This window comes from Centropristis striata, chromosome 20, assembly GCF_030273125.1.
Source record: "Centropristis striata isolate RG_2023a ecotype Rhode Island chromosome 20, C.striata_1.0, whole genome shotgun sequence".
Classification (NCBI taxonomy): domain Eukaryota; kingdom Metazoa; phylum Chordata; class Actinopteri; order Perciformes; family Serranidae; genus Centropristis; species Centropristis striata.
The window spans coordinates 12098905-12125639 of record NC_081536.1 but is presented as its reverse complement, the minus strand read 5'-3'; the positions used below and the strand labels follow the sequence as shown (position 1 = coordinate 12125639).

The 26735-nt window shown below is 40.3% G+C and overlaps 1 protein-coding gene across 3 annotated transcripts; it reads right to left on the bottom strand.

Moving 5' to 3' along the window:
* Positions 1-1113: 1113 nt before the first annotated feature.
* On the bottom strand, positions 1114-19256 carry ercc6 (excision repair cross-complementation group 6). 3 transcript variants are annotated; one of them, XM_059359459.1, is made up of 22 exons: positions 19202-19256; positions 18456-18661; positions 18134-18362; positions 17668-17788; positions 17443-17563; positions 15396-16104; positions 13886-14017; positions 11893-12051; positions 10501-10636; positions 10076-10246; positions 9617-9793; positions 7982-8098; positions 7447-7542; positions 6156-6374; positions 5518-5628; positions 4963-5082; positions 4668-4762; positions 4010-4155; positions 3319-3870; positions 3057-3225; positions 2354-2432; positions 1114-2255 (listed from the first exon to the last, which is right to left on the bottom strand). In XM_059359459.1, exons 2-22 carry the CDS (start codon positions 18652-18654, stop codon positions 1809-1811), a joined length of 4305 nt encoding a protein of 1434 aa, XP_059215442.1. In that variant the 5' UTR covers positions 18655-18661; positions 19202-19256; the 3' UTR covers positions 1114-1808. The 3 variants fall into 3 exon arrangements, with proteins under 3 accessions (XP_059215442.1, XP_059215444.1, XP_059215443.1); XM_059359461.1 differs by having other exon boundaries at positions 15396-16101; XM_059359460.1 differs by lacking the exon at positions 19202-19256 and adding an exon at positions 18992-19169.
* Between the last annotated feature and the right edge of the window lie 7479 nt (positions 19257-26735).

Sequence of the window (26735 nt, the reverse complement as noted above, 5' to 3'; positions counted from 1 at the left end):
TATTTGGTTCTTTCATATATTAAAAAAAGGAGGATGACTGCTTTTGGGTTTTAGATTGACTGTCGGGTGGGTTAATTGCTCGTCAGGGTGTGTTAGGGGGTCCACTTTACAAGGGGTTGCGCATGTAGAACACTCACAAGGCCAAATTTTTGATTTTGTTCACAGCAAGGGGTCCTGCGATTTATTTCGCTTCCTCAGATAAATGATCTGCTGCGGGACCCTTTCAATTAGTTTTAAAGCGCATCTGGGACGGCAGAGCGCAGACGCCATGCGTCTCTGAGGTGGAGGCAAAATGAGGCTTCGAGAAGCAGCTGAAATTTAGAAGAGGAGTGCGGGATTGGACTAAACCACATAAAGTGCAGAAAATCCCTTCTAATGGCGCGTAATTGGTTCTGTAATATCATTACAGGCGGATAATGGCCAGTTACAGGGCCCCGCGCTATTAAGGGTTTCCCTGGCGTGCAGCGTTTATGTTATTAAAGGGGGAATATAATGATATTTTAGTTATTAAATGCGCGTAATTAATTTATGCACCACTGAAAATAAAGTTGTTATTATGACCTCGGCGAGGTGCGTGGAGAAAATTGAAATCAAATAACGGTTGATAACTTTATCCCAATATTTGGTCTAGACAACTCTGACAAGAGTGCAGGCCTGAAGTGGATCCGCTTCCTGTCAGCGGCTTTCTCTCCATCCTCTCATGATTGCTTAAGTGACTTAATGAAATTACACTCTCATCTTCATTGGTTACAAACAATTGTTCAAGTTAACTTTAACTATGTGTGGCAGATTTCCAGGCTAATGTTTACAGGAGTTTTACCAGACTGTATTTCAGGACCCTGGTCAGCACCACAAGTAAAACTCTGTAAACGACAAGCCTTAAATCAAATCTTTTTTTTCTTGTTTTGTTACATTGAATTAAATAAATATGTACATATGTACGATTATTGTGGTAATTATGGACATTTAACACAAATCTAGTCAATTTTTCCTCTGCAGCCTGTATTTACAGGCCAATTATCTTTTTTTAAATACAATTATTTTTCAATTGTTTCAGACTAATTCTCATCCTTTACTGTAATCCTCTTCAAATAACCAAACAGGGCAACAACAAGCAGTTGCAGAGGTTTATTACATATAGTGAAATCCCAGACAGTGTACAAGCCTTTTTCTTTATAAAAAATGGCAGCTAAATTATTTAGCTTTTCGTCAATAATTGGAGGTAGGTCATTTAAACATTAAGTTCCCAAACACTAAATTTGTTTTCAGTTTCATAAAAGTCAATCACTTCAAAAATCTACCAAAATCGATGATGATTTCCCATCACAGTTTATAGAGGCAACTTACAAAATATGACACACATGATGCTGGTAAATCAACAAAGCATTTGAACAACACATATCCCTCTGAAAATGTAATACGGTTTTATCTTTTACGTAAATATAAAACAAGTGAATTCAAGTGTAACCAGGAACAACAATGGAACAGACACAAGCAATTGCAAAAATGTGTGAACAAGCACAAATCTCAAACCAATTCATGGCAATGGGCCTCTCCTTAAAGACAGTTTACTGATAATAAACTCATAATATGAGTTAATTAGCTTACCCACCAGTTCATTAAACTGTAAAATGTCTTTACTACAATGTGGTCAATGTATTTTTGTCAGACACGTTTTAATTTGACAGTATATAACAAAACGTAATGAAAAACAAATAAACAAAAATTATATTCTAGCTTAAACTCTACAGACAAGTACTGACAAGTATGCAAATATGCATCTCATTAGTCTTTGATCCGTTCTTCACTCAGCGGAAGTTCTCCTTCAGCCTCCACATCCCCTCCTGACCAGAAGTCCTGTGGAAGTCACAGATGCTCCTGAGCAGCTCTCTGAAGACAGGCGCCTGTTTCTCCGTCAGTCTTGGTTTGAAATACTCCAGCACTTCTTTAGTGGTGGCCTCTCCGTCCACATTCGCCTGGAAGGCTACAAAGTTGCGCAAATCCACCAACAGATCGTCATGCTCAGTGGGTGGAGCTGTGGGGGAGCTCCTTCCAGGAGCTGCAGAGTCGTCTTCGTCCTCTTCTTCTTCTCTTTGGCTGGAGGGCACACTGAGGTGATTGCGTGCTTTCATCTTGGCCAGCAGGGAGGAGGAGGAGAGAGGGGCGGAGTTTGAGTCACTTTCAGCGCCCTCCCCGCTGAAATGAGCTCCTGAACCAGGCTTCTTTGATATTGCCTTCTTAACAATAGCAGCATCCTAAAGAGAGAAACAGATTAATTTACACAACATGGCATCACAAATGCAGAAACCTGTATTAACCAGTGTGTATGTTTTAATAATAACACTGCTGTTACCTTGCATTTGTTCGGGGTGGGGACAGATTGAACAGATGGTGTAACCATGAGAGAATTTTTCTTTTGTCCAAACCGTTTCCTGAGAAAGCAGACATGGAAACATAATTATTTGTTTTACAGTTCTAAACAACCCCAGTGTTGGTAGAATTGTTTAATTTTGAATTTCATTAGAAAAGCTGAATGGAAGCAGAAAGAAATTTGATAAAATTTCCTTAACAAAAAGCTTTTATTTTACACTTGTTTGAGGTTTTTGCCTTTTATAAAAAAAAAAAGTTGATGCTAAATGGGATATGGAAATGGCTTTGTTGAAAAAATTCTGAGAAAGTGTTACCATGACTGATGAGCTGTTTTTCGCTTTCTGCAACTTCCCAGATAATAAATGAAATTGTCTACGTCTCTGAACATCAACACATGGCCAATACTAACTGGGATGAAAGAGCAATTTGCACTAAATTAAACCAATTTCCTGAAGATCTCGCGCCATTATTATATCATACATCATACACCTTTTTTCTGTTTCTGGTTCACAACTTTACTTGCCTGTAATGCCAACTTCTGACCAAACTATGAAATAGCCTAATTTATTAACTCTAAGCCAGTTGATGGAAAATGGCCATAATTCACAAATATTTCTTGCAACAAAAGTCTGCTTAAAATACGCTTCACAATTGAATGTAAGCACCCCAAGTTTCAGACTGTGTACCTTGCAGGTGGAGGAGGGGGTCTGTTGTAGGACAGTCTGCACTGCTGGCGAGAAACCTTAAGCGCTTTCAGGGCATCTTTGGCCACCCTGTTGGCTTCTGCCTCCACAAGAACATAGTCAGGGTTGGAGGACTCCATGATGGTGTCATGCTGCATCACACTGTGGATACCTGAAGAAGAAAAAGCCAACAAAGAAGCTTATTGTTTTGCAAAAAATAAACATGTCTGATACGGCTCATAGGGTTTGTGCACAAAAAGTCTACCAGATTTTCGGAAGAGTTTTGCCAAGACGTAATCGTCTGATTTCTTCTCCTTCCCTTCGTCGTCACTGTCCGTTTTGGTAAAATTCCTTTTCTTTACCAAGTGAGAGATGCGATGGCCTTCAAACCGAGAATCCTTGGCGTGTTTACGCTTCTTATGTTTGCGTTTATCCGAGTCAACTGAGTCACAGTGCTTCCTCTTCTCCCTGTGTTTCTGTGGGCTGGTGAGTGCAGAGTCTTTGTCAGTGTGTTGGTGAGAGCTGGATGAGTTTGAGTTTTTTACAGCTGGCTTGGCTGCGTCCCAGTCTCTGTTATTCTGCCCTGTATGCTGTGTATTTGCAGGAATATTTGGCTCTACATCCAGGCCACTTTGGTTGGTGCTTTGAATGGTTGTTGGGCCATTTGCGTTACCCGTATTGTTTTTACGACACAGAGTGTTACCAGTTTCAATCTGGCTTGCTGAGGAGTGCTTATTTATATGACTGCCATGGTGTACAGAGTGTGATGGCCTTGGCCTCTGAGGTTTCCTTGGTGCCTTGACTTCAGAACCTGTACCTGTACGGCAAACAAAAACAAATCCTGTTAAATTAATTCTTCTCAACTTATTTTAAAAGATATTTAGATAATCTAATAACTAAATGGTAAAAATGTTTCTCTGGTATAAGAAAATGGAAAGAAAAACAATTCTGCACACCAGCAAAAATGGCACTCGTCTCTGTTCCCTGAGATCCATCAGGGTCAGCCAAAGTGAAGAGTTCATAGATGTCATTCGACTTGAAGAACCGCCTTTGTTTTGGGTCCTTTAGTACACGGTTGGTCAGAAACTGTTTGAAGATTTGCCTGAATTGCAACAGATAAAATACAGAATTAGATACGCGTGTGTAATTTGTTATTTTACCTCAGCAGGCAACGCCGATCATCTGTCACCACAGAGTAGTTTGGCTGACGGATGAGAAAATTAGTTAACCGCACGACTGTACGTATCAAAATAGCATCCCCGCAGTTCTTTCAACTTGCTTTTTGAAAGCACTTTACAGACCCAAACCAAACAGAGCAACAGTTTAGAAGTCCTAGATTGGCCATTTAATAATGCAGGAAAGCTTTTCAATTACTGAGAACTGGGATGGTGCAAGTAGTAATACAGCAGTGATGTGAGCAATTAGTCAAGTCATTACCAATATTCACAAACATGTAAAGTCAATGGAAAGATAACGAAAATGCATAACTGCATTAGAGAAGGCACAAAAGCAGGTGCACGATTTTTAAACCTCCTTATAATTGAGTTCTGTGATTGAATATCGTGTGTATGAAGTGTTTATGGCCGAACATAAAAGCAGAAACTGCACTCTGACCTGTGATAGATTTTCTCCTCGATGGTCCCTGCAGTCAACAGTCTGTAAACCGTCACTTGCTGCTTCTGACCGATCCTCCATGCTCGTTCCCGTGCCTGTGAACGGCACAATAATCTCAAATTAATTGTTGCAGTAAATTATCTGAAACACACAGCAAGGCTTAAAATAAACAAGGACAAAATAGCAAGAAGTAGGAAAAGCTGGGACTAGAAATGTATAATTAAGTATTTTTAAAATGCAAATAACACACACAAAGTACACAAGTAGAAAAATAAAGTGTGTGTATCTGTCTCACCTGTGTGTCGGTGCTGGGGTTCCAGTCTGGGTCATAGATGATGACTCTGTTGGCTCCTGTCAGATTGACTCCCAGACCTCCGACTCTAGTGGTCAACAAGAAGATAAAAATGGATTTGTCCTGTAAGAAAGAATGTCAGTGATTAATGAACATAATGTTTTATAACAGTTTTATGCTCCTTTTATAATAATATAAACTAATGACATTGGTAAATTCTTAACTTAAACATTTATTTCAAGAACAACTTCCTGTTCTCTAAACTAAAATACTATTTAAATTGATTTAAATCTAAACTTGGCTTTTGGTTAATTAATTCTCCCTACAAAGTAGAAAAAAGTCAGACTTTCCATTAAATATCAACACAAACTCCGAAATGATTGGTTATAATTTTAAAATCTCTCTCCTGAAGAAAGACATTACCCAGTTTGAACAACAGATTGTCATCAATTAGTGTTTCCACCTCGGGGTGTGCAGGGCTCCACAGAAACACGTTGTCCCTCAGGACGGGATTTTCATGGGAAACACTTAGAGCCATTAGGGATGAATAATCCTTACCTCGTTGTAGCGAGCGATGAGGGGCTGTCGGGAAGCTATTGTGGTAGTGCCGTCCATTTTCAGGTACGTATAGCTGTTCTCCGTCACAAATACCTCCAAAATGTCCAACATCTGGAGAGGAGATAAAGATAGCAGAGAGACAGTGAGAAAGGGAGACAGAGAGAGAAACAGCGAGCGGAAAAGAGGGGCTGAGGTTTGGATTATCTCTAAAAGGATTAGAGCAGATTAATATTACATGGACAGAGATACCGACAGGGAGGGTCTCAGGTTCCCTCTGAGGTATAATCTCATTGGTATTGACTGCAACAGCTGGGGCCTTGCTCACATACACACTTTTGCTCTCTCACTCACACTCTCCACACACGCATATAATTTTACAGCATATGCATTGTAGGTTGCCACAGCAAAATATAGAGGAGCAATCTACTACATATGACATCAGAATTAAGACATTTAATGTACATTTGACCATACAATTACCTTTATTAATTTAATTGACACAGGGAATAAATAAGATGTCTCACCTATGCAAAAATCCATTAATACAAACAATTACCATATATCAATATATATTAACTGCAATTTTAGCAAAGTGATTGATGGGTTAATTTAGAAAGTGAGAGCAACATGTTCCTAACCTGTCTAGACTGAGTGAAGAGCAGGACTCTGTGGCCCTGTTTGAACCACAGTCGCAGCAGAGACTCCACCACGATTAGCTTCCCTGAGCGTTTCCAATAGCCAAAGTGTTCCTCCTTAGTTAGCTGGTCCTCTGGGATTCCCCTCAACATCCGGGGGCCGCCCGAGAAAAGGTCCGGGTGGTTACAGATCTTGCGTAGCGCGATCAAACCTGAGAATACCTAAACAGCACACCCAAAAAAAAACCCACAAAGGGATCTTAAAATAAAATGATCTAAAGAAGACTGTGTCTGTATCTGAAATTCCATTCTAACATGCTATTTAATACACCGTGTGTAAGTATAAGGTTTTACATTGCTAAAGCACAATATAAAAAAGTCTGATGCCGGTAGAGCCGAGTTTGGCACGGAAGACCATAATTACCACAGATTTCCAATCAGCATGGAGGCTCTAATGGCAGTGATACGGTAATTACAGTTCAGTGCATCCAAAAACAGTACATACTGCTGTTTATCTACACGAAAGTATGTAAAATGACGGTACACATATTGGGTATGTGGTGCATAGTATGTGATTTTGGATCCAATGTGTCCATTTCATGAACACAGAATTGCTGACAGGTGACAAAACTGGTAGAAAAGGTTGGTCGATTTCACGTCATTCTACAGCGTTGTACCTTTAAACAAATAAAGACATTTACTTTAGTCTACAGGAATTAGTTACATAATTTATTTACGGACAATAAAGGCCGTGTTTCTTGATGAAGGCCCAGCGGCCACTGCATTAGTAATGGTGGTTAATGGACTGAGAGTGACCACTGAATATGTCTATAAGAGCATATGTGTGTGTGTGTGGCTCTCCAACCACGTCCATTTGGTCAGTGGTGATAAATGGTCGAGTCTCTCTCTCCAGGGTTTAGCTAATGTGAGAAGACCAACTACACAGCTTCCTTAAAGAGAGCATCTTAAAGAATACTAGAGTCAAGATATTAGGGTTTAACAACATTTACACGAAAAATGTATTCCACTGATGCCACTTCAGGTGTTGCTCTTTTACTGTAAAGAATGCATAAAAATACACACAAATGCCTCAGAGCGAGAGAGGTGAACTGATCTTCATCAGTTAGGAGGTTTAATAATGAATAAGCCGGGCCTCGTTCCTGGAAGTCTTCTCCTTGACCGAGAGTTTTGCTCTTGTCTTTATAATGCAGTGTGGGTCAACACAACGACTCCGAATGAAAGACGCATAAAACAAACACAGTGAATCTGCTAGAATGATGAAAGCGAGGCTTACCTGCATGTCTCCGTTAAGTATCTGGTAGACCTCTTTGGAATCTAAGAAGCCCTGATAAACCTGCCGCTGGTCCTCTGTTAATCTGCAAAACAGAACCTACACAAAACACAAAAACACACACAGAGCAGTGTTAAAGTGTGTAATAAGCAGTGAACATCCACTTTAAAGCCCCTGATGAAATGCAGTGTGTTGAGCAGAGAAATTAGAAGGAAGCACAGTGTTTTTGGAGCCACTGTTGTCCCGAGGGACTGACTTAATGAGCTGAAGCGGACTGAGGAGTCAACCAGCATCAGCCGCGTGGACAGACCAGGGACCAGCAACCTTAATGAATACCTGCTCCTTTTACTTTACTAGGACTTTATTAGCTGGCTTCACCTGACAAGGGCCATGCACATTCATCAAATACTCCTTAGACGTGGCAAATACAGTCACATCCAATCAGATAAACACCTCCCCAGTTAAGAGAACCAGACATGAGAGGCTGTTCAATACTCGAGACAGAAGAGGGTCAAATGTCTAAGAGTATGATGAATACCTGTTCATTTTTGTCAGGTAAGGAGAGGTTGGCCTTGACGTCTGCTTTCATTCTTCTGAGCAGGTAAGGATTTATGGTGTCCCTCAGCACACAAGCGCACTTAAACGCTGTCTGGACCTGAAAAAACAACACAACAAAGTGCTTTAAAACAAAAGCAAGGTGCAGTTTAGCATGTCAATCAACAACGTCAACACTCACACCTGTCAGTGTGGATTCCTCCTGAGGCATGATTCTTGTTTAGCCTTTCCTCTGCCCTCTCTCCTCCCCTCCCTCATGTTGCTGTCCCTCTCAGCACCACAAACCATTAAACATTGATCAGAGTGCTGAAGGTCTCGAGGGACTGGGCCTTCTTCTTTCATCAGTACTACTGACCAGCTTCATTGGAAAAAGAGGGGGAATTTCTGTCCCACCCAGCACTAGGAGCCCCACTGCAAATGTCCTGCTACACCTCATCCACCTTCAGTGCTAAAGGCCAGTTGGCCTTTTAAACATTAACTCACTGGGGGTCCACAGAGAGATCAAAGACACCCTCTGAAAAGCTGGAGGGGACAATAACGTGGTGGGATTTAGTGCTCAGTGGAGGTCAGAGTGTAAAAGAAGAGGAGGGCGGCAGATGATTCAGTGATCTCTGCACAAGCTGCTGAGTGGATTCACATGGGGATGCAAACGCATGCTTCAGTAATGGATCCCGCATCCACAAGCGCATCCAGCCCCACCCCATACACATATACGTTTTTACATACATCTAGTTGTACATACGCATGAAGATCAGCCGAGGCCGGCTTTGCTGTTCTGAGAATTTCGAGAAGAGGATAAGGCAGCAGAGCTTAGCCCTCTCTGACCATTTAATAACATTAATAATTAGTAAAGGTTTTTATTATCGACAGCGGAAGAAGCATCAATAGCCAGCTTAAATAATTAAATCCATACAGTCAGTGGGTTATTAACGATTGAGCACTAATGACAAAGGGCTACAATTTAGCTCACTGGCTCTCCACTTTAGCCTCTCCCTCTCTCACACACACTAGGGATGTGCTGAAGTTCCTTTGCATAGACCTACATTATCCTGCACTGCACTTAATAGCTCTGTTGCTCCGCTGTCTCTCCTCCTGACATGCTTCCATCTTGCTCTCCAAAATTGTGCCTATGTGTGACTAGTGTTGTCGACTGACGCTTTAGCGCTCCCTCCCTGTGATACAGTTATACGTTTACTTTGTTGGGTTGCTGGATAAGTAAATATTTCATGCTGTAAATATGCTATGTATCCTTTTCCTTCCCTTACCATTAAACGCACAATGTGTAATTTTCTGCTGTCACTGCAGTCAGCTTCTAGTGGCTAGGATTCCTTCAGTATTCAATGTTAAGGAGGTTTTTACCGTGAGGTGAAGTTACATGTTAAAAATCAGTGCTGTTCACTGGAGACCTGCAGCTAGAGTTTGCTCAGATTCTTTCTCTGAAAACTTAAGATCCAGACAACTACAATCCTTTATCTGTTTAAAATATATAGTTAAAGTCTAAAAAGGCGTGACATTTCTTGGTGGATTGTACTATCTCTTGTAGTTCAAAAATGAGGAGAAAGATTAAGAAGGAGAATTTAAACAAATCCTAAATGTGCATTTGTGTGTGTTGCAGTACCTGTACAGGTGACGCATTGCTGTATCCTCCCATGGTGATCGGCACAGAGAACTGCTCCATGAAGACAGGCAACGTCCCCAGTTTGCCAGGAAAGACAAAGTCAAACAGAGACCACAGCTCCTTCAAATTGTTCTGCATGGGAGAGCCTGACAGGATGAATCTGTGGGGAGTGCGAAACTAGAGAGAGGGAAGAGAGAATGTATGTTGTGTATTTCCAAAAAAATCAATGTGATGTCCTAGCACATTTGATGTACAAGAACAAATGGAAGCAAATAGCTTCTTCTCAAGGTAGGAATGTGGAGAAGAGGAATCTAGATAAGCGAAACAAATGAAAAGACATGCATTACTTGTTCAACTCGGCAAAGTTTAAATGTATTCACAAGTGAAAGTCCTGACTCCTTGCATGCTTCAGTTCTTGTGGTTAAATGTGTTTGTTCATGAATGTGTTTAAAACAATACCTGTTTACAAGCAGTGGTAACTCCAGCATTTGGATTCCTGATCTTATGGCCCTCATCCAGTATAACGTAGTGCCAATCGTAGCGCTGCAAGATGTCTTGCATAGTCCTCACAGCTGAATACGAGGTTATCAGGATACCATGACATGATGCTATCTCTGGAATAAGCTTTTCCTGCAACAAAGAAAAACACTCATCAGTACAGGCTTTCTTCAGGGCAATTCCTAACCATCTCTGTGAGCTTGAGCATCGAAGTAGGGCATCTACTTTAATGTGGTTTGAGGAGAGAGGTGAAGAGGGGAGAAGGTTAGGAGATAATGCTGCATAAACAGACCTCTAGTGCCCCCCAGAGGAAAAAAGGACCCTGTAGAAAACTTTGTAACTAAATTATGAATATGAAAATCAAGCACATACGAACACACAATCACCTTGTTGCTGGTGAATGAGCCAGTTTCATGTAGAACAGCGACTCTGAAAGGAGGCCACCAGGTGTGAAACTCCTTTACCCACTGGTGCATGACCGTAGCTGGGCACACGATAACTGTTGGGCCCAGACCAGCATACCTACAACACAGTACAGCGATCACAAACTTGTTATTAAGATGGGCAACAAGGGAACTAAGGGTTCATTTAACTTTGCATAACCTCAGCAAATATCATTAGCAAATTACCATCATCACTTCTATACCAAATTACAGAAAATAAAGCCTTTTTCCCAATAAGTGAAAATGAGCTTTGCTTGCATGAACAATGTGCAATGCAGAACAGGGTTTCTAAACTTTTTGCAATGTCAAATTGAAGCAGTTTTCAAGCATTTTCAAGGTGCAATTACAAGCTTTTCCAGCACCTAACAGTTGAGGTAAATACAGTACATACAATTATTGGCCACTTCATTAGGTACACCTGTACAATTTAGGATAATCCAATACCACTGGCATACAGTTTGGTTTGAAATGTTATTTAGATTTTGTGTTTAGCATTGAGGTGATAATGATGTTTAACTGGACGACAATTTAATGAAGTGTTCAATTTGGCTCTCTGACTTATTACTTTATCTACAAAACAAACTAGTCAGATATTGATTTATTTTAAAAGTAACTCAATTACAATTCCAAGCCGTTTCAGTCAGCATCATTCACTTTTCTTTTTCAAAATTCACACACTTTTAAAAGCTTAAAAAAACATAATTGAAATTCTAGTGTTAAAGAACTTCCAGCACCCGTATGAACCCTGTAAGAAGCTGCATGGACACATGCTCAGCTCCTCTGTGAAGATTTACAATAGCTTTGTCAAGCACAGGTACACACACACACACATACACAGACACACATAAAAATACACTAATGGGCTGGTATGAACCTCTGCCTGGTGGAAGCTATTGATACTTGGCCATAATTGAGTTTGCAAGCAATCAATTTGTGGGCGTCTATAGTAGACAGAGTATTGACTATCAGGGAAGCTCCACCTCCGAAATGCATGAGTGTCGTTTGTGCAGTAAAACAAGATTATTACCAGCATCGTGTTTTCCGTGATATGTTGTCCCACACCTGCTCCACCATGAGTTCAAAATTCATTTTAAGTGTTCATGAAGATACTCGCTCTACTCTCAAATGCACACACAACCAGAGTGTCAGTGTTTTCTGTGATGTCTGCAGTAAGAAAGTGAAGAGTCTGATAATTGAAACATGTTTAATAATTCAGATGAACACTCTCAAGCAGAAATCCCCCTAATCAAATATTCATACCATACAGACACAAAGTCTCTGGCCACAGTTTGTTTGTGTGTGTGTGTGTGTGTGTGTGTGTGTGTGTGTGTGTACCTGTAGTTGGATCCTCTGGTCCTCAGTTTGCTGTAGCTCAGTCCAGCCAGAAAGGAGATGACCTGGATGGTTTTACCCAATCCCATCTCATCTCCAAGGATGCCACCTGCCTGCTGACAGTGGAGTTCCCACATCCACCGCACACCTGTCTGCTGGTACCTGACAATGTGATACACATGTATGACTTAAACACGACTTAAACACCTGTGCATGACAGCAACTGGGGACATCCAAGTAACAAATACACGCTGTATTTCAAATTAAATCTGGTTCAATTATGACATTGAAGTGTCATAACAAATTACCTACTCCCTACTTGGTAAAAGGACCTGCACTTATATAGCACTTTTCTAATCGCTCTGCGACCACTCAAAGCTTTACACTACAGACTGGCTCATTCAGCCATTCACACTCACATTCATACTGGTGGCAGAGGCTACCCTACATGGTGCCACCTGCCACCATTGGGTATTCATTCATACATCGAACGCCCGACCTTCCGGTCAGTGGGCAATCGCTCTACCAACTGAGCCACAGTCAAATTTACTTTAATAAAGTGAAGGGATTAATATTGTACTATATTTTTGTTAATCAGTGTTTTGACCAAATAGAATAAGATAATATAGATATCTATCTATAAAAGCAAGAAGCGTCTGTGTGTGGATGTGTGTTTAGGGCATATCTCGCTGACCGTTAGTCAGACTGACCTAAGATTTTGTATGTGGCTTGCGCATGGCACGAAGGTGTGCTGTAAGTCTATTTAGCGTTTTAAAGTTTAGAGTTTTAAAGTGTGCTACAAGGTTCAGCTTTCCAATAATATTCAAATAGTTTCCAGCAAATATCAATGTTCAATGTGTATGTGCCGGATGGTGTGTGTACCTTATGAAAAGTAAGTGTTTTATGGAATTGCAGACGTTGTAGTGGTCTGTATAGCCACAATATATGAATCACAATAGTTATCAATCAATCTACACATTCCACAACACACCTAACAACCCTTACTCATATTATTCACATCCATCTGTTTGTGCTGCATGTAAACTTATTCCCTCCTATATCTGTGTCTGTATACATGTCTTACCGTGTTGAATGATTAAGTTTCTTTTTCTTAAAATAACTATTTCTGTGTCTCTTTATATCTCAATGTACATCCATGTATAACCCAATATACAATTTGTATATTAACACTACGCAAGGGTATTACACCTCATTGTACATCCCACTTTCACACACAACCTCATTTGGCCATAATTGAAAAATCTACTTAATCTCCCACTTTACAAATAAATACTTCTTATTGATTTCACAATAAGAGGTTAGCTTGGCAAATCCTACATTACTTAACAAAACGCAAAGCTCAGTTAGTCTTAGAAAGAGTTTTAAATCCACAGTTTGACAAAATAACTTCTCCACAAATACCAGTGACCTATAGTAGCAGCAAGTGTATCAAGTTTATGGCGTCTTTATCAAATAATCTTTGATTAATCATTAAACAATTAAGGACAAAGGTTGTTAAAGGCAGTGGGTGTGTTTAAGACCAAGACACCAGAAAAAACACTTTTTTTTCATACACAAATGTTTCCAGCTTTAAGTGAATCGCTAATATTGACAGCCGAAAAAAGGAGTGGACACGAGTCAGACCCAATTCACAAATTTGATTACTTTTACACCAGTAACTCGTGACCTCACTTGCACTTGAGCCTTTAGATGTAAAAATACTTGTTTTGCCAATCTAATACCTTTAAAAAAGCATTCATGATTTTAATATAATATTACTGGTATTGAAATCGCCTTATATTTAGTGAAAATCGCATTTTAACTTGTTTGGGACTCAAAACTCAACTCAAGTTTAAGACTTGGGACTTGAGTGCAAATGTTTGAAACTTACATGTGACTTGCAAAACAATGACTTGGTCTCACCTCTAGTTAAAAACATTTGTAACTGACTGTGTGGATACTTGAGGTCGCTCTGAATATTTCACAATGCACTTACTTGTAAAGTTTTTTCCAGAGGAAACCAGGCACTTTGAAGCCTTCGTCAAATTCTTCATCGCTGTCGTCTGTAAGCTCATCGCCTCTTTCTCTCTTTTCCTCCCTTTCTCGAAGACGTTGTCGCTTCCATCTCCTACAAAGAGAATGAGTACACACTAATTAAGCACATCTACCGTTACAAAGCATTCCTCTAATTTACTGTGAAGATCTTGGAGAGTTCAGTTCAATATTGTCAAACAACCCTTGAACATTTTTTTGTGATTCCAGCCCGAAAAGAGTGAGACATAAAGTGAATTTGGATTCATGTTGGTGTCTCAATCAATAAGTATTAGCCCTGTGATAGACTAGTGGCCTACCCGGGCTGTAGCCTGTCACCCTATGCATACTGGGATAGGTCCAGCTAGACACAACCCTAAACAGGGTGAGCAGGTTTAGATAATGGATGGATGAATGTTCTATTTGCACCTCTTGTACTCGTTGATTTATTTTAAGACTTGCCTACACAGGTGTATGGATAGCAAATGTTTTGAGTTGTGGGTATTTCCCTTGAGCAGTGAAACATCTACAGTAAAACGGGAAATGTAAAGGAGAACAGTTTTAATGGTGCAGGAGAGAGGGCAGTTAGAGGCACAGTCGTCGCGCAGCAAATGAAGATTGATACAGACAATTAGTAGTGCGAGTTCCCCAGAAAGGTGTGAGGTGGAGAGGATAAGAATCCATCTTCATTTGGGCCTGGTCCTGTCACCCTGCCACGAAAACTGGTCCTTTAGCTGGGCCTGGGAGACCACACTCTCTAATTAAGTCAAGACTAAGCATTGGTTCAGTTAATTACACTTTTCTGCCCCCTTTCCACCCCCCACCCAACTACAAATACCACCCGCTCTAATAATATCATTCCTCATATAAGCTAGCCTCACCATCCATGCCGTGTCTATGCTGTTGAATTGACATTCAATCACTGTAGTGTAGAAAAAGGACACATGCCAACACAATTTATTTGGCAGCTATAAATATGAAATCTCATTAGGGCTGCTCTTCCATTAATTTGAGCATTAGAGTGAGTGAGTGTATAAAACCATGTGCAGGAGGATAATTAGGCCAGTGTGAGAGCAGAGAGAGAGAAGAAGAGCAGGGAGTGAATTTGCTTAGTCAAGAAACAGCTGCCAATCTCATCTGGGATTAACTCTCCTTCTGCACTATGGAGCCAGCAGAAAGCGACTGCTTTTCTCCTTAACTAAAGGGAATAACAATAGCACATTTGCACCACTGCCATTGCAAATGTGATGCAAAGTTAAAGGCTTACTCTGGTGTTTGTTGAGCATGTCATTTACAGGCGCAAATGTATGCATTCTCTTTAGAGGAAGACTTGCTGATAAAAACTTAAGCACCTTTGCATCCAACCAGAACTCCAAAAACATCTACTGTTCACAAACAGTTCAGAAATTACGAAACCAGCGACCAAAATAAACAATAATATATGCCAGTTTAAAGGATCAAATACATGATCATACCTTATTCGCTGTCTGTAGTACTCCATATCTCCATCATCTTTGTTTTTTCTGTCTTTACCCTTCGTATCCTCCTCTTCATCTGAACTCTCGGGGCTATATTCTTCCTCACTGTCCTCTTTTTTCTTTCCTTTCTTCCTCCCTTTACCTTCACTTTTTTTCTTGTATGGTCTCATCTGATACTCTTCTTCATCATCCTCCCCAAAGCCCTCCTCCATTGCTTCTCTTTCCTCTTGTTCAGGATCTATGCCTTCATCACTGGGCAGGTACTCTGACCCCTCGCTGTCTGTATCCTCTCCCTCAGCACGATGCTTTCTCTTCGCTTTAGGGAGTTGTGGTTCAGCTTTAGGTCGAGCCTTAGGATGGGCCTTCAGAGCTGTTATTTGGAGCTTTCTCATGCGTTTCTTAATTTTTTTGTCCTTGGAAGGAGAAACAATTCTGTTGGGTTTCTGAGGGCTGCGTCCAGAGCCGCTCTTCTGCTTCTTCTTTGGAAGAGGGCCTTTCCTCCTCTCAGTAGCCATCTTGGCCTGGTCCGCCAGGTAAAGGTCAAAGGCAGAGTTCTCAGCAAGCATCACTTTTCGAGGTTCCTTTTTTTCCTCCTTCTGCGGGATTCGTGTTCCAAAAGGAGTCATGTGACCTTTCCTGATAAGCTCTTCCCACTCAGTCTCCTGAGCTGGCATGAGCATGCTGCCCAGTGTGGACGGCCCAGCTTCTGGTACAACACACACATCAGGCAGGGTTAGATACAGAACTGTCGAGTATCAGCTCCTATAAGATACTCCTGTGCAGTTAACCACTAGTAGCACTATGGAGCAATGTTTTGATAAGAAGGTCCCGTTATGATTGCCTCTTGTTACACGAGCAGGTTTTAAAATGTGTTTTTTTTTTTTTTGTTTCTTTTTCTTTTTTTTTGGTTTTTAATCTGTTTGTGCTCTGTGAGGAAAGAAATGCATTGAAGACATTTGTTAGGCCTCAAAGATGCACACAACACATTTTGTTGAGAAACACAATGTAAACATAACAGTTTTTGTTTACAAGAAAACTCCACTGCAAAGCATGCCTGAAACACGAGCAGGAGGATTTTTGAAAGAGCATTAATTGGAATGAATTAAAAAAAGATGGCCTAATCTCCCACTCCATCCTAATCCAACATTGCTCCAGTACCACTCACACTATGAGTTCAAAGCATGCCAGAGCCTGACCCACAACACATCTGTGTATTGCGCACTCACACTTAAAATCAGCTTGTGGTGGTTTCTATGTTTCATATTTAGCTATACCAAAACACAGTAAAAGGTTTATGTCAAATAGAATTGATTATGTATTAGACATTATGCAGGGTAGTGTTCTGTGTTTCACAGAACATAAATAAATGTCTATTGAAAGCTGACAATTGTATACCCTGGTTATGCTTGATTTTTACAATAGATATATCGGTTTTCCCTGTTAACACAACAATCAAAGAGAAGCCAGCTGAACTCACAGGACATTGCAAAATATTCATGGCAACTTATAGACTTGAGGGAAAATAAACATTGAACACTAAGTTTAACCGAGCTGTCACAAGGAAAACGAGAGGGGAGAGTTCAATGTGAAAATGGTCTGTACAAATTTGTAACATTCTTCTTATTACAGCAGTCATTTTTCAAAATCTTTCAATCAGACATATATTGGTGGGTGTGTTGGGGTGAAACTTGCTCAAGATGTAACATACGAATGACTATCTACAGCTACCTTCACCATATAGTACATCTTTAACACCCAATATTTATTCAAGCCTTAGCTTATATTATTCTTGGACAATTCCTTAAATAAGGAAGGCAGCAGAATAGCCTTCTTGGCCACCATAACTGCAACTGGTATTAATGCTTTGCATTGTTTCCACTTGGGCAGAGCTGAACATGACCCTGGTTTCACATTATCTAGAGAAAGCAGGGAACCAGCACTTTTCCCCCTCAGTAGTGTCTCAGTATTGATTCCCCCGTTAATGAGCGAACAAAGCTTTAAGTCAATATATCGAAAAAGAATCCCAGGTTAAAAGACAGCTCACCTTCCTCTTCATCTTCATCTTCCTCTGCCAAAAGTTCAGCCTCCACCCGTTCTGTGTCCTCTCCTCCCAGAATGGCCTGAAGTCGCTTTTGTTTGGCTCTGACTTTTTTTAGCTGTTTTTCCTGAATTACACAGCATGACAGTCACTATCAGTGTTATGTTAATGTAACATTATAATGTAAGTCATACGTATTAATTTAAGGTTTTTTCATATATTGTACTTTACCTTATTTTCTTTCTGTCGTTTGACAGATTCAACCTTCCTACTGATATCTTTGCTCGAGGCGACATAGGGAGACAGCTGCTCAATGATCTTGTTGATTTGTTTCATAGACACTGTGATGGCCCTGAAGCACACACCATTGAAAAACAGTAAAGTTTGTTGTTAATTTGAAGTAAAACACATGTAAAGCCACTGGCAAAATTGAATGTTCTGCATTTATTGTCTTTATCTGAGCATAGTGACACATTTAGATCTGATCAGGTCAGAAGTGCTATTGTAAATAAGTCATGGAGGAAGTTAATGCAAATTATGCTTTTACCACTGTTGCTACGACATGATTTTTCATTTAAAGGCAATAGACGAAAAACATTTCACAGGAACACTTCAACACAACACCAATGTTTTACCAAGAGTAAAATTTAAGAAATCTGCCTCAGGCCTCTATATTATTGCAGTTATTTTCCTTTACCTGACATCATCAAGCACAGAGTGGTATTCCTTCTCAGCCTCAGCTTTAGCAGCAGCCTGATTGGCCTCATGGATTGCCTCATCCACTTGCTGCAGGACGCCTTGCTCCAGGACATCTTGGTCATACACAGCCACACCAAGGCCCTGGAGTTCATCGGCTCCAGAACTGGCAGACGCTGCTTGGATACGCTGTCGGTTGATCTGCAGCAAGGCTCCGGACCTCTTACAACCTACACCATACCACAAATGACAACACAAGACATCAGTTGGAGCGAGCAAATGTAATCATGCAGTTTCTCTCTTTATTCTGGCACATAGCTCACCAATGTTGCCCTCCCCAGGTCCAGTGTTGGCAGGATAGGCTGCAGCAGCTTCAGATCCCTGACTGTTTTCAGGGAAAGAGCAGACGGCAGCTGAGCCCCCTGTAGCCCCATCCTCTTCTGTCCCTCCTGGGGTGAGGGCAGCACTGGCAGGGCTGGAGAGAGAGGAGGGCACCTGGTCCTCTGAACCGTCTACAGGCATGATGAAGCTGTAAACAGAGCAGGTGAAGGGTAAATCAGACGATGTATGTCTGTTATTAAGCCATTGTTTACTTTAATGTAAACGTCATATAGTTGTGATTGAACTAAATCTTACATCTGAAAAGGCCACGTTAACCTAATTATATATACAAACGGGTAACGTTAGCTGACTTCAAGCTAATTATCCTAGGAATTAGTAACGTTAAACGTAAAAACGTTCAAACGCAACATATCTAGTAGCGTTACCGTCTCTAGCCAAAGAATATCAAGAAGTCAGGTAACGTAACACCATTATAACATCCACATAAAGTTGAGTTAGAAACATTAAAGTCTCTCACAGCTGCCCATTGTTTACGTGGCTAGGCTAGCTTGCCAAGCTAACCGAACATCATCAGCTGTACTGGCGACCGGCAGCAAGTCGGCTTAAATTAACTAAACTAACAACAACTACGTGTTGATACGGGTAGTTCGCCTTGCTACGTTGTCAGTGTTGTCTTTTTTGGTTCAGTAAACCATGCGTTAAAGAGACAATGACTGAAATTACTCACAAACCCTGCCGTTACACAACATCACTGGGTTGGTTTATGTCATGTTGCTCAGCGAGCTTCCTGGTTTCCGGTGCCAGAGAGAAGCTTTGTGCTCTCTGTGTAATGATTAAGCTGCTGGACAGCGCCCCCTGCCGGCACACAGCTGCACCGGGCTGTGGCCCTCTAGATGGCGCCACTAAACCACTTATTTATGGAAGAACTCACTGAGCCATCCTCAATCCAATGGAAATATTCCAGACCACATTTTACATCCTTGAGTAAAACTACTAATACCACACTGTGGAAATACACCACTATAAGCACAACTCGTTAATTCAAAGTAAAAATAGTTAAAGTAATCAGTAAAATATTAGTCAAATTAGCCCATTAAAGGTAAGATAACTTATTGTGCAGTAAATTGTCCCTTTCAGAGTCTTGCCATTATATTACTACTGCATTAATGTGTTTGCTAGATTATACTACTGCAGCCTAGATATTTGAGGTTGTGCTAGGTTTAGTTTAAAGTGTATTTAGTTTAAAGGCATACTATGCAGGAATTGTCACTTACTGTTTGTAAAACATTTAAAATTGGTCCATCTTCCTCTGCTCAGTGAAAGTGAGAGCAAACCATGTAGTTTCGGAATGAGCTTCGTCCTGCTATATTTGCATTTTTTGGTGCAGTGACTGCTATTTTCATAGCTTTCTGCTTGGCTGGTGATGGAACACAGCATATATATATATATATATATATATATATATATATATATATATATATATATACAATAAAACTAAAAAGAAATGTGAAAATACAGGCAGAGTGCAGGTTTCTGCAGATACACCGTTACACACTTAGAGATAGAGAGGGATTACGTTCATATTAGAAAATCCTGCATATAATACCTTTAAGAAGTGCAATTTTCTTTCCCTTTACCCATAAAGGCACACTTAATCATTTAGTTTGACATTTAGTCAGACTGTTATCTTGACTTTGTATATAAGTACAGTCCTTGAGAGAATGTACTTAGTTACATTCAACCACTACATTTTTCCCTGTAACCCACTGTGTCTGTGTTTTGCATAATCAGCTTGGGAACCAGTTAGATGTGTTGAACACAGACCAAGAGAGTTTGGGGAGTTTTTGTGTTGCAATCAGGGTGCAGTCCAGCCAGACCTTGCATAATGTCACCATCCAATAAGCCACTTCAAATCTCAAAACTTCTATTCCTCTGCAAGGCATCAATCCCTTTTTAATGGGATTTCTTTCAAACATTTGGAAAGCCTACGCTTCATGGATGCCACAAACACGAGCAGTGCCAAGTACTTGCATCTCAGAGGAAGTTTGTTTCCAGTATCTTTGCAACAATAAACGAGGGACTTAATTAAAATATCTCCACCGCCTTGTACTGCTGTGCCTGAGCATAGGCCAGCAATCTTTCCAAACAGTGTTATTTGTGCAAACAAACATATCTATATCGGGAAAGATATTGCTGTCACCCTTGGCTCAGAAAGTGTAGGAAGATGGAGACACTGCTCTATTTTTTTTTGCTTAACTAGTAAATGTGGGTCACCTTCAGTGAAACCTCTCCAGAGACACTAGAGGGGGGTTAAATTTAAAAAGTACTGAACTGAAAGGAAAGTGTGTCACAGTAAGAAGTAGGCCTTTACTTGTACTTTAATTAGAAGAAACACTACATTGTGCAGACCTCCAACAGACACAGTGCTTTTTTTGTTGGTTTTGTCTGGCGAGTTCATATAAAAGCACACAGATAGGAGTCAGAATAAGTCAAACAAACTATCAAGCTGTTGATGAATCACCTTCGGTGGGAAATATACTGATACATTCACATGATGTTGTGACTGTGGGGTTGAGCTGCATGGAGGAATGTAAACCTCCTGTCTGTCTTCACCCTCCATCTTTTGTTTATCCAAGCGATACTTGACAACTTTTATCACAGAGGTAGGGGAGATAATATGTATGTATAAGGCTGCGTTTTCTGCACATCATAATTTGAGGAAAGTTAGTTGTTAGACCACACTGAACTCACAGGATTTAGTGGGTGGCAAAGCTGTCCATCTTAATTTTATATGTGTGTGTGCATACATTTATGTGTGCGAATCCGGGCGTCTTTGTATGCATGGGGTAAAGTAGATTTATAGAGTGTAGGAGGGCAGATTGTAAGTCTCAGAGGGAGCGGTGGTGTGATGTTAACACTGCTGCTCTGTGCTGCTTAGCATCCTGACAGTAGAATAACAAGTGGAGCACGGTTTAAGAGAAAACATCATGTGTTCGGTTCATATGTGCAAAGCATGGCGGGCTTGCTTTAGTGACTTTCTGTAGAGTTATAATTCCACAACATGCTGAGTGTTTATGTGCATAATGGGGTAAGTGAAGTAACACACTTCCACAGGTGCTATATACTCTCTCTATCCTTTCTGTGTGGTGATTTAGCATGAAGTTGTGTTCATCTGTTATCTTCTCGCTAAGATAAAGGGTGTTTTAATGTGTATGTCCTTCATCAGATGCCTGGAACCTGACGAACGTCTCAAGGGTGAAACCATTTTACAAAGAATGTTGCCTTCTCCTACATTCATATTATATTACAGGGTTGTTTTAAGTCTCAGATGAACCAGTTATGTATACAATTTTAGTCAAAATAAACTGTTTTGGAAGGGTCCTTTCTGATAGATTTCAACATTGACAGGCCATACATGTAAAACATGTTTTATATCCATGGGCTCTGCTTCGACCTGTTGTACCTTGCACTTTACATCTTAAAGGAATGCTTCACTTCCAAAATGATCATTTGTATATCAGTTACTCAGCCTGTGTTACCTTGAAATCTTCAAGAAAAGCTTGACATGTCTTCACATTGAACAAAGAATCCAAACACAATGAAAAATCCTTGATGAACTGAAGTTAATGCATTAATAGTTGTGTTCTCGTGCAGGCAAGCTATGTGGAAATGATTTAAATAGTACGTTTTTAGCCTTTAGCACAGACCACTAAGTACTGAGCACATGACTGGATACATTAGAATTGAATAAGACTTCATGAGCTGTGTGACGATTTCTAAACAGATGTTTTCATATTGTTTTGCTGTTATTAATTCATCAATTCATCAAGAATTCTCTCTGTTTTTGGAATCTTCATTCACCGTGGTTACATGCGAGACAAAACAATGTTTACTTCACCAATTCAAAGTAACACAGGGAGGGTGATCGATATAAAAAATATAATCTGGCAGGGGAGTAAAGTATTCCTTTTACATCCTGGTGAAGACATTTTTGTTACTGAAAGCTCTGGTGTTTTGTGGTGTGTGCCCCAGTAAAAAGTGAAATATGAGAATTTTATGTGGTCATTTTCCCCCTCAAAATTTAGACAGACAGTTTTGTTCTTCTCAGAGTAGCTCTACTGGACTTGATGTTTTGCTGGCTCCAACACCAAAAAATTCCACCGCTGAAGGGCATTTTGTTTTCCATCACACTGCACACAAATTACTTTAAGACCGTTGTTACTGAGCCTGAGTGCTCTTCTCAAGAAGGTCTTGCAAAAATTGTTTTTTTCAAGGACATAATTAGATGGAAAACTAATGTATAAATGTGTGACTTTATGGAAAATACTATATATACATTATAGATTATATTGGTATTCAGACATGCATGCATGTAGGCAACAGAAAAAGAGCTAATGCATATCTGCTTCCATATGTCACAGTAGGCACACACATTGTTAAAGCTCTGCATTTCTCCAGGTGAAGCCGGCAATTTAAGTTAAGTGGAACACTTGCTTTTTATTTTCGGTTGAGTGAAAGCCTCAGGGTTTCTCTGGGAATCGACCATAATGTTTTCTTAAACCGCAGACTGGTTAATAAATCAACATGAGTAAAGCATCATCATGTCTACATTAATGCATATTCAAGCCATGTTGTACACGTGTGTGGCCATAGTGACAGTGCGAATGTCTCCCATGTGTTCCCCTGTCCCAGCTCATACATTGCTGTGTGTCTGATAGTAATTACAGGGGTGGGCTGGGTTCTCATCCGGGTGCATCCGACCTCTGCCATGTTACAGTAGATGCCTCATGCATCTGCTTGTGATTTCACTCAGCGGCAGGTGTGTGTTTATTTACGTTTGTGCACACATAACCACACGGCAACCGTGCACTACTGTGCTCTTGTAAACATCTTGAAGAAAATTAGATTCGGAGGTGGACGGTCCAAAATGCTGAGCTCAAGGAAATTCAGTTTAATTTTATTAGGTTTAAAGTGATTCCTAAAGTGCACAGGAAAACACCTGCATGCAACTGAGTTCGGACCAGGACGAACACGTTTCCACATATGTCTACCTCCTCCAGGTCAGGTAGTGTCAGCAAATTAGCAGGAATTCATACACAGAATGTGTATTTAGCAGACCTCAAACACAGCTGGAACTAACCACACCAGACAGAATCAGGACGAGGCCCGTGTGGGACAGTGACACGTCACATGGAACCACCAGAACCACAATGTGGATTCAGTTTACTGTATGTGCACATACTGTACATGTTCATATGTGTGTATGTGTTTCAGTGTGTGAGAGCTAGCAGAAGTATGCATTGCTCTCCAGTGATAAATATACTCTTTCCTTAGATGTGGTTTGGAGGACTCCAGCCAGTGATAGCTGTAGACCACAACAATGGGATCAGAACTGGTTTGGTGATATACAGTGGCAGCAGCGCCCTGACACAGACCAAGGCCTTAAATACAAGCTGACACTAGCAGAGAGAAAATAGTGCAACAGATATAGGAATGGATAGATGTGTCTTTTTCCTCCCATGTTCATCTGCCTGTTTTCCAGTGTTGGTTCTCATATTATTTAAACAGACGTATCCACTTGCCATGCTGATGATAGATGTACTCTTTCTTAAAACAGCAGTTCATCTGTTAAGTCTTACAAAGTGAGCAGATAGGTGGGAGAGAAGACTAATGGACTATATGTAAACTTCCTACAACAGGAAAACCTCCAGTCTGTCAAGTTTTCTTTCATCATCCAATGGCTGCTTAAACCGTAGAAATAGGGTAAAAGTAGAACAGACATTCCCATTCAAATAGACAAAACAGAATGTTCAGAGCAGTGGGAATTGTTATTTGTACCACTGCAAGTAATTGTGACCTTTGTAGCAGCAAGCTTTCACATAACCTTAAGTAAAAACCAACTTGCTGCAGGTAGCGGACTCTAAAAGAAGTAATTATGCATTTGCATTAACAACCAAACCACTGTTGCCAACTTTCAGCTTTCTCACTAAATTTTGAGACTTTTATGACCCTATAAGAGACTTTATTTTCTAAAAAGCAACTTGCGACAATTCAAGCGACTTATTCAGATCATCAGCCCATCAGGGTGACTAGTCAGGTACTAGTCAAATGGCTACATCAAACAGTTAAATTTTTTTATTCTGTTTCTATAGTTTGCATGTGTGTTTGTGTATGTGTAATCCCACTCAAAGTGATGTTTGGCCACCTGTTCTAAGCTGTGTTGCCCTCTGACATTTCTCTGCAAACACAGTGACGTTACCATCATCATCCTCTCCCCCTCCACCTCTCATCCTACGTCTCTCCAGGCCTCTATCTGTCATTACACTGTTTGATATCTTTATTCTCACAATAAATTGCAGAAGTGTGTGAAGGGGTCTTTCTTAAACCACACAAAAATCAAGACTCAAGGTAAATGAATACTGACAACTTCCATCACCCGAGTTTGGGCCTATAATATTCACTTATTCACTGCCACAGCTAAAATGTTTCCAAATGTCAAATGCAATAATGCTCAGTTTCTCTGACTTGTTTGGCTGTGAGCTGTGATTTTCCATGCCTTTCAACGCGAGCAGTCACGGTCAGATTCTTCACATTTCTCTGTGCCGCTACCCTGTGGTGCTAGATAGGTTTGATGCTTTTTTACCCACATGGGTTGCATCTATAGAGAACATTTGAACAGCTCCATTGTTTGTTGTGTGTTTGTTCTCTCCATCTAATCAGGAACATGTGGACCATCATCAGAAATGTGCGCTAAACACACTTTAACCGGGAGACCTCTGCACACCAGAGACCTCACCCACTGGGCAATTAACTTCATGGGCATAATAACAGATTTGCAGTAAACTCAAGCGATAGAGCACAACAACAGGGTACATGGCGATGATGTGCTGAACTAAATAGTACATTGCTGAAGTAATCATACTGAGGTTCATGAGGGTGCAGACAATATTGCATGGACATAAACTTGTTTTTTTTTTTTTTTAAATCTGCAGCTCAAGCTTATTTCAGGGAAATGGATGAAAAGATTATGATTTATTCTTCAACAACACTGAATCAAAGTTGGGACAACACGGTCAAGGCCAAGAGGATCAGCGACAAAGCTGGGTGACAAAGGTTAGGTCAAACTCCAAGTTCGAAAACTCTTCCTGTCAGCATATTGAGACATACTGTGGATGTTCTGGAAACAGGAAGCAGCTCAACAATGCTTGCCAACTCTACACTTACATGATGTACAGTAGGTTGAATCCCCAGAGTGTTTAATGATCGTGTCGAGCAGATAAAAAAAAGGAAGGATTTTCCCAGTTACATAAATAAATCACTAACAGGACTAGAAATCATTTTTGGCTATTTCACAGATTTTTTCTGTTTCACAGCTAATATCTGTTGATAGTGCTGCCAAACCATTTGTCTTGTATCATAGCAGGGGAACATTCATGCAGATCAATTCAAAATGTAACTGATCATTGCATGACCAGATACTAACTTTTTAGGAGTGGCCCATTCTTGTTTTTATTTGTCTAGTAAACACTTTTGTGTTTGAATTTTGTGAACACATGTACCAACAAAAAGAAAATCAGCAAGCATGACTACAAGCAAAGATCAACAGATTGCTTGGACAAAAAAAGCATCACACATGTTGTTACATTAGTTCCCGTGGCACTTCTCAGGTGCATTTTCATGACAAATCGTAGTTTGGAGACCAGGCATACTCATCAGGGATAACTCCTGGTGAAAGATCTGGTAGTGTGTGAGCCTATCAACAGCCTGTCATGCAGTGTGAAAACGCTGACTTTAAGGCTCCTGTTTACAAGACAGCTACAAGTTGTGTGATATAAACATTACAGAAACCTTACTTTGAACCTGAGCCTGACTCTGTGTTTTCATTAAAGTTGAATCTTGAAGCGAAAGTTTGAAATGTGATATTAAAGAAAATGCGAATTAGGGACATTTCCATGAACTGTTTTAGAGCAAATAAACAAAGCTCCATATGTACTTTGGTCAGAAGATGGCAGTGTAATGTATTGCTGTAGTTTAATTGGTCAGTAAACAGTAGAAGAAGTAGAGATTGCCCAAGTGAAAAAAAAACACACAACAAAAAAGACGTTGCTAATCAGACAACTTTGTTCAGGAATTGGATTTAATCAGGAAAATTATAATTTTTCTTTTAATTTCTGGAAACAGCTGATCAGTCATGGGAGTTAAACGTTTGCTACATCAGAACTTTTCCAGAAACAGCTTTTTCATCTCCTGTTTATCGCATT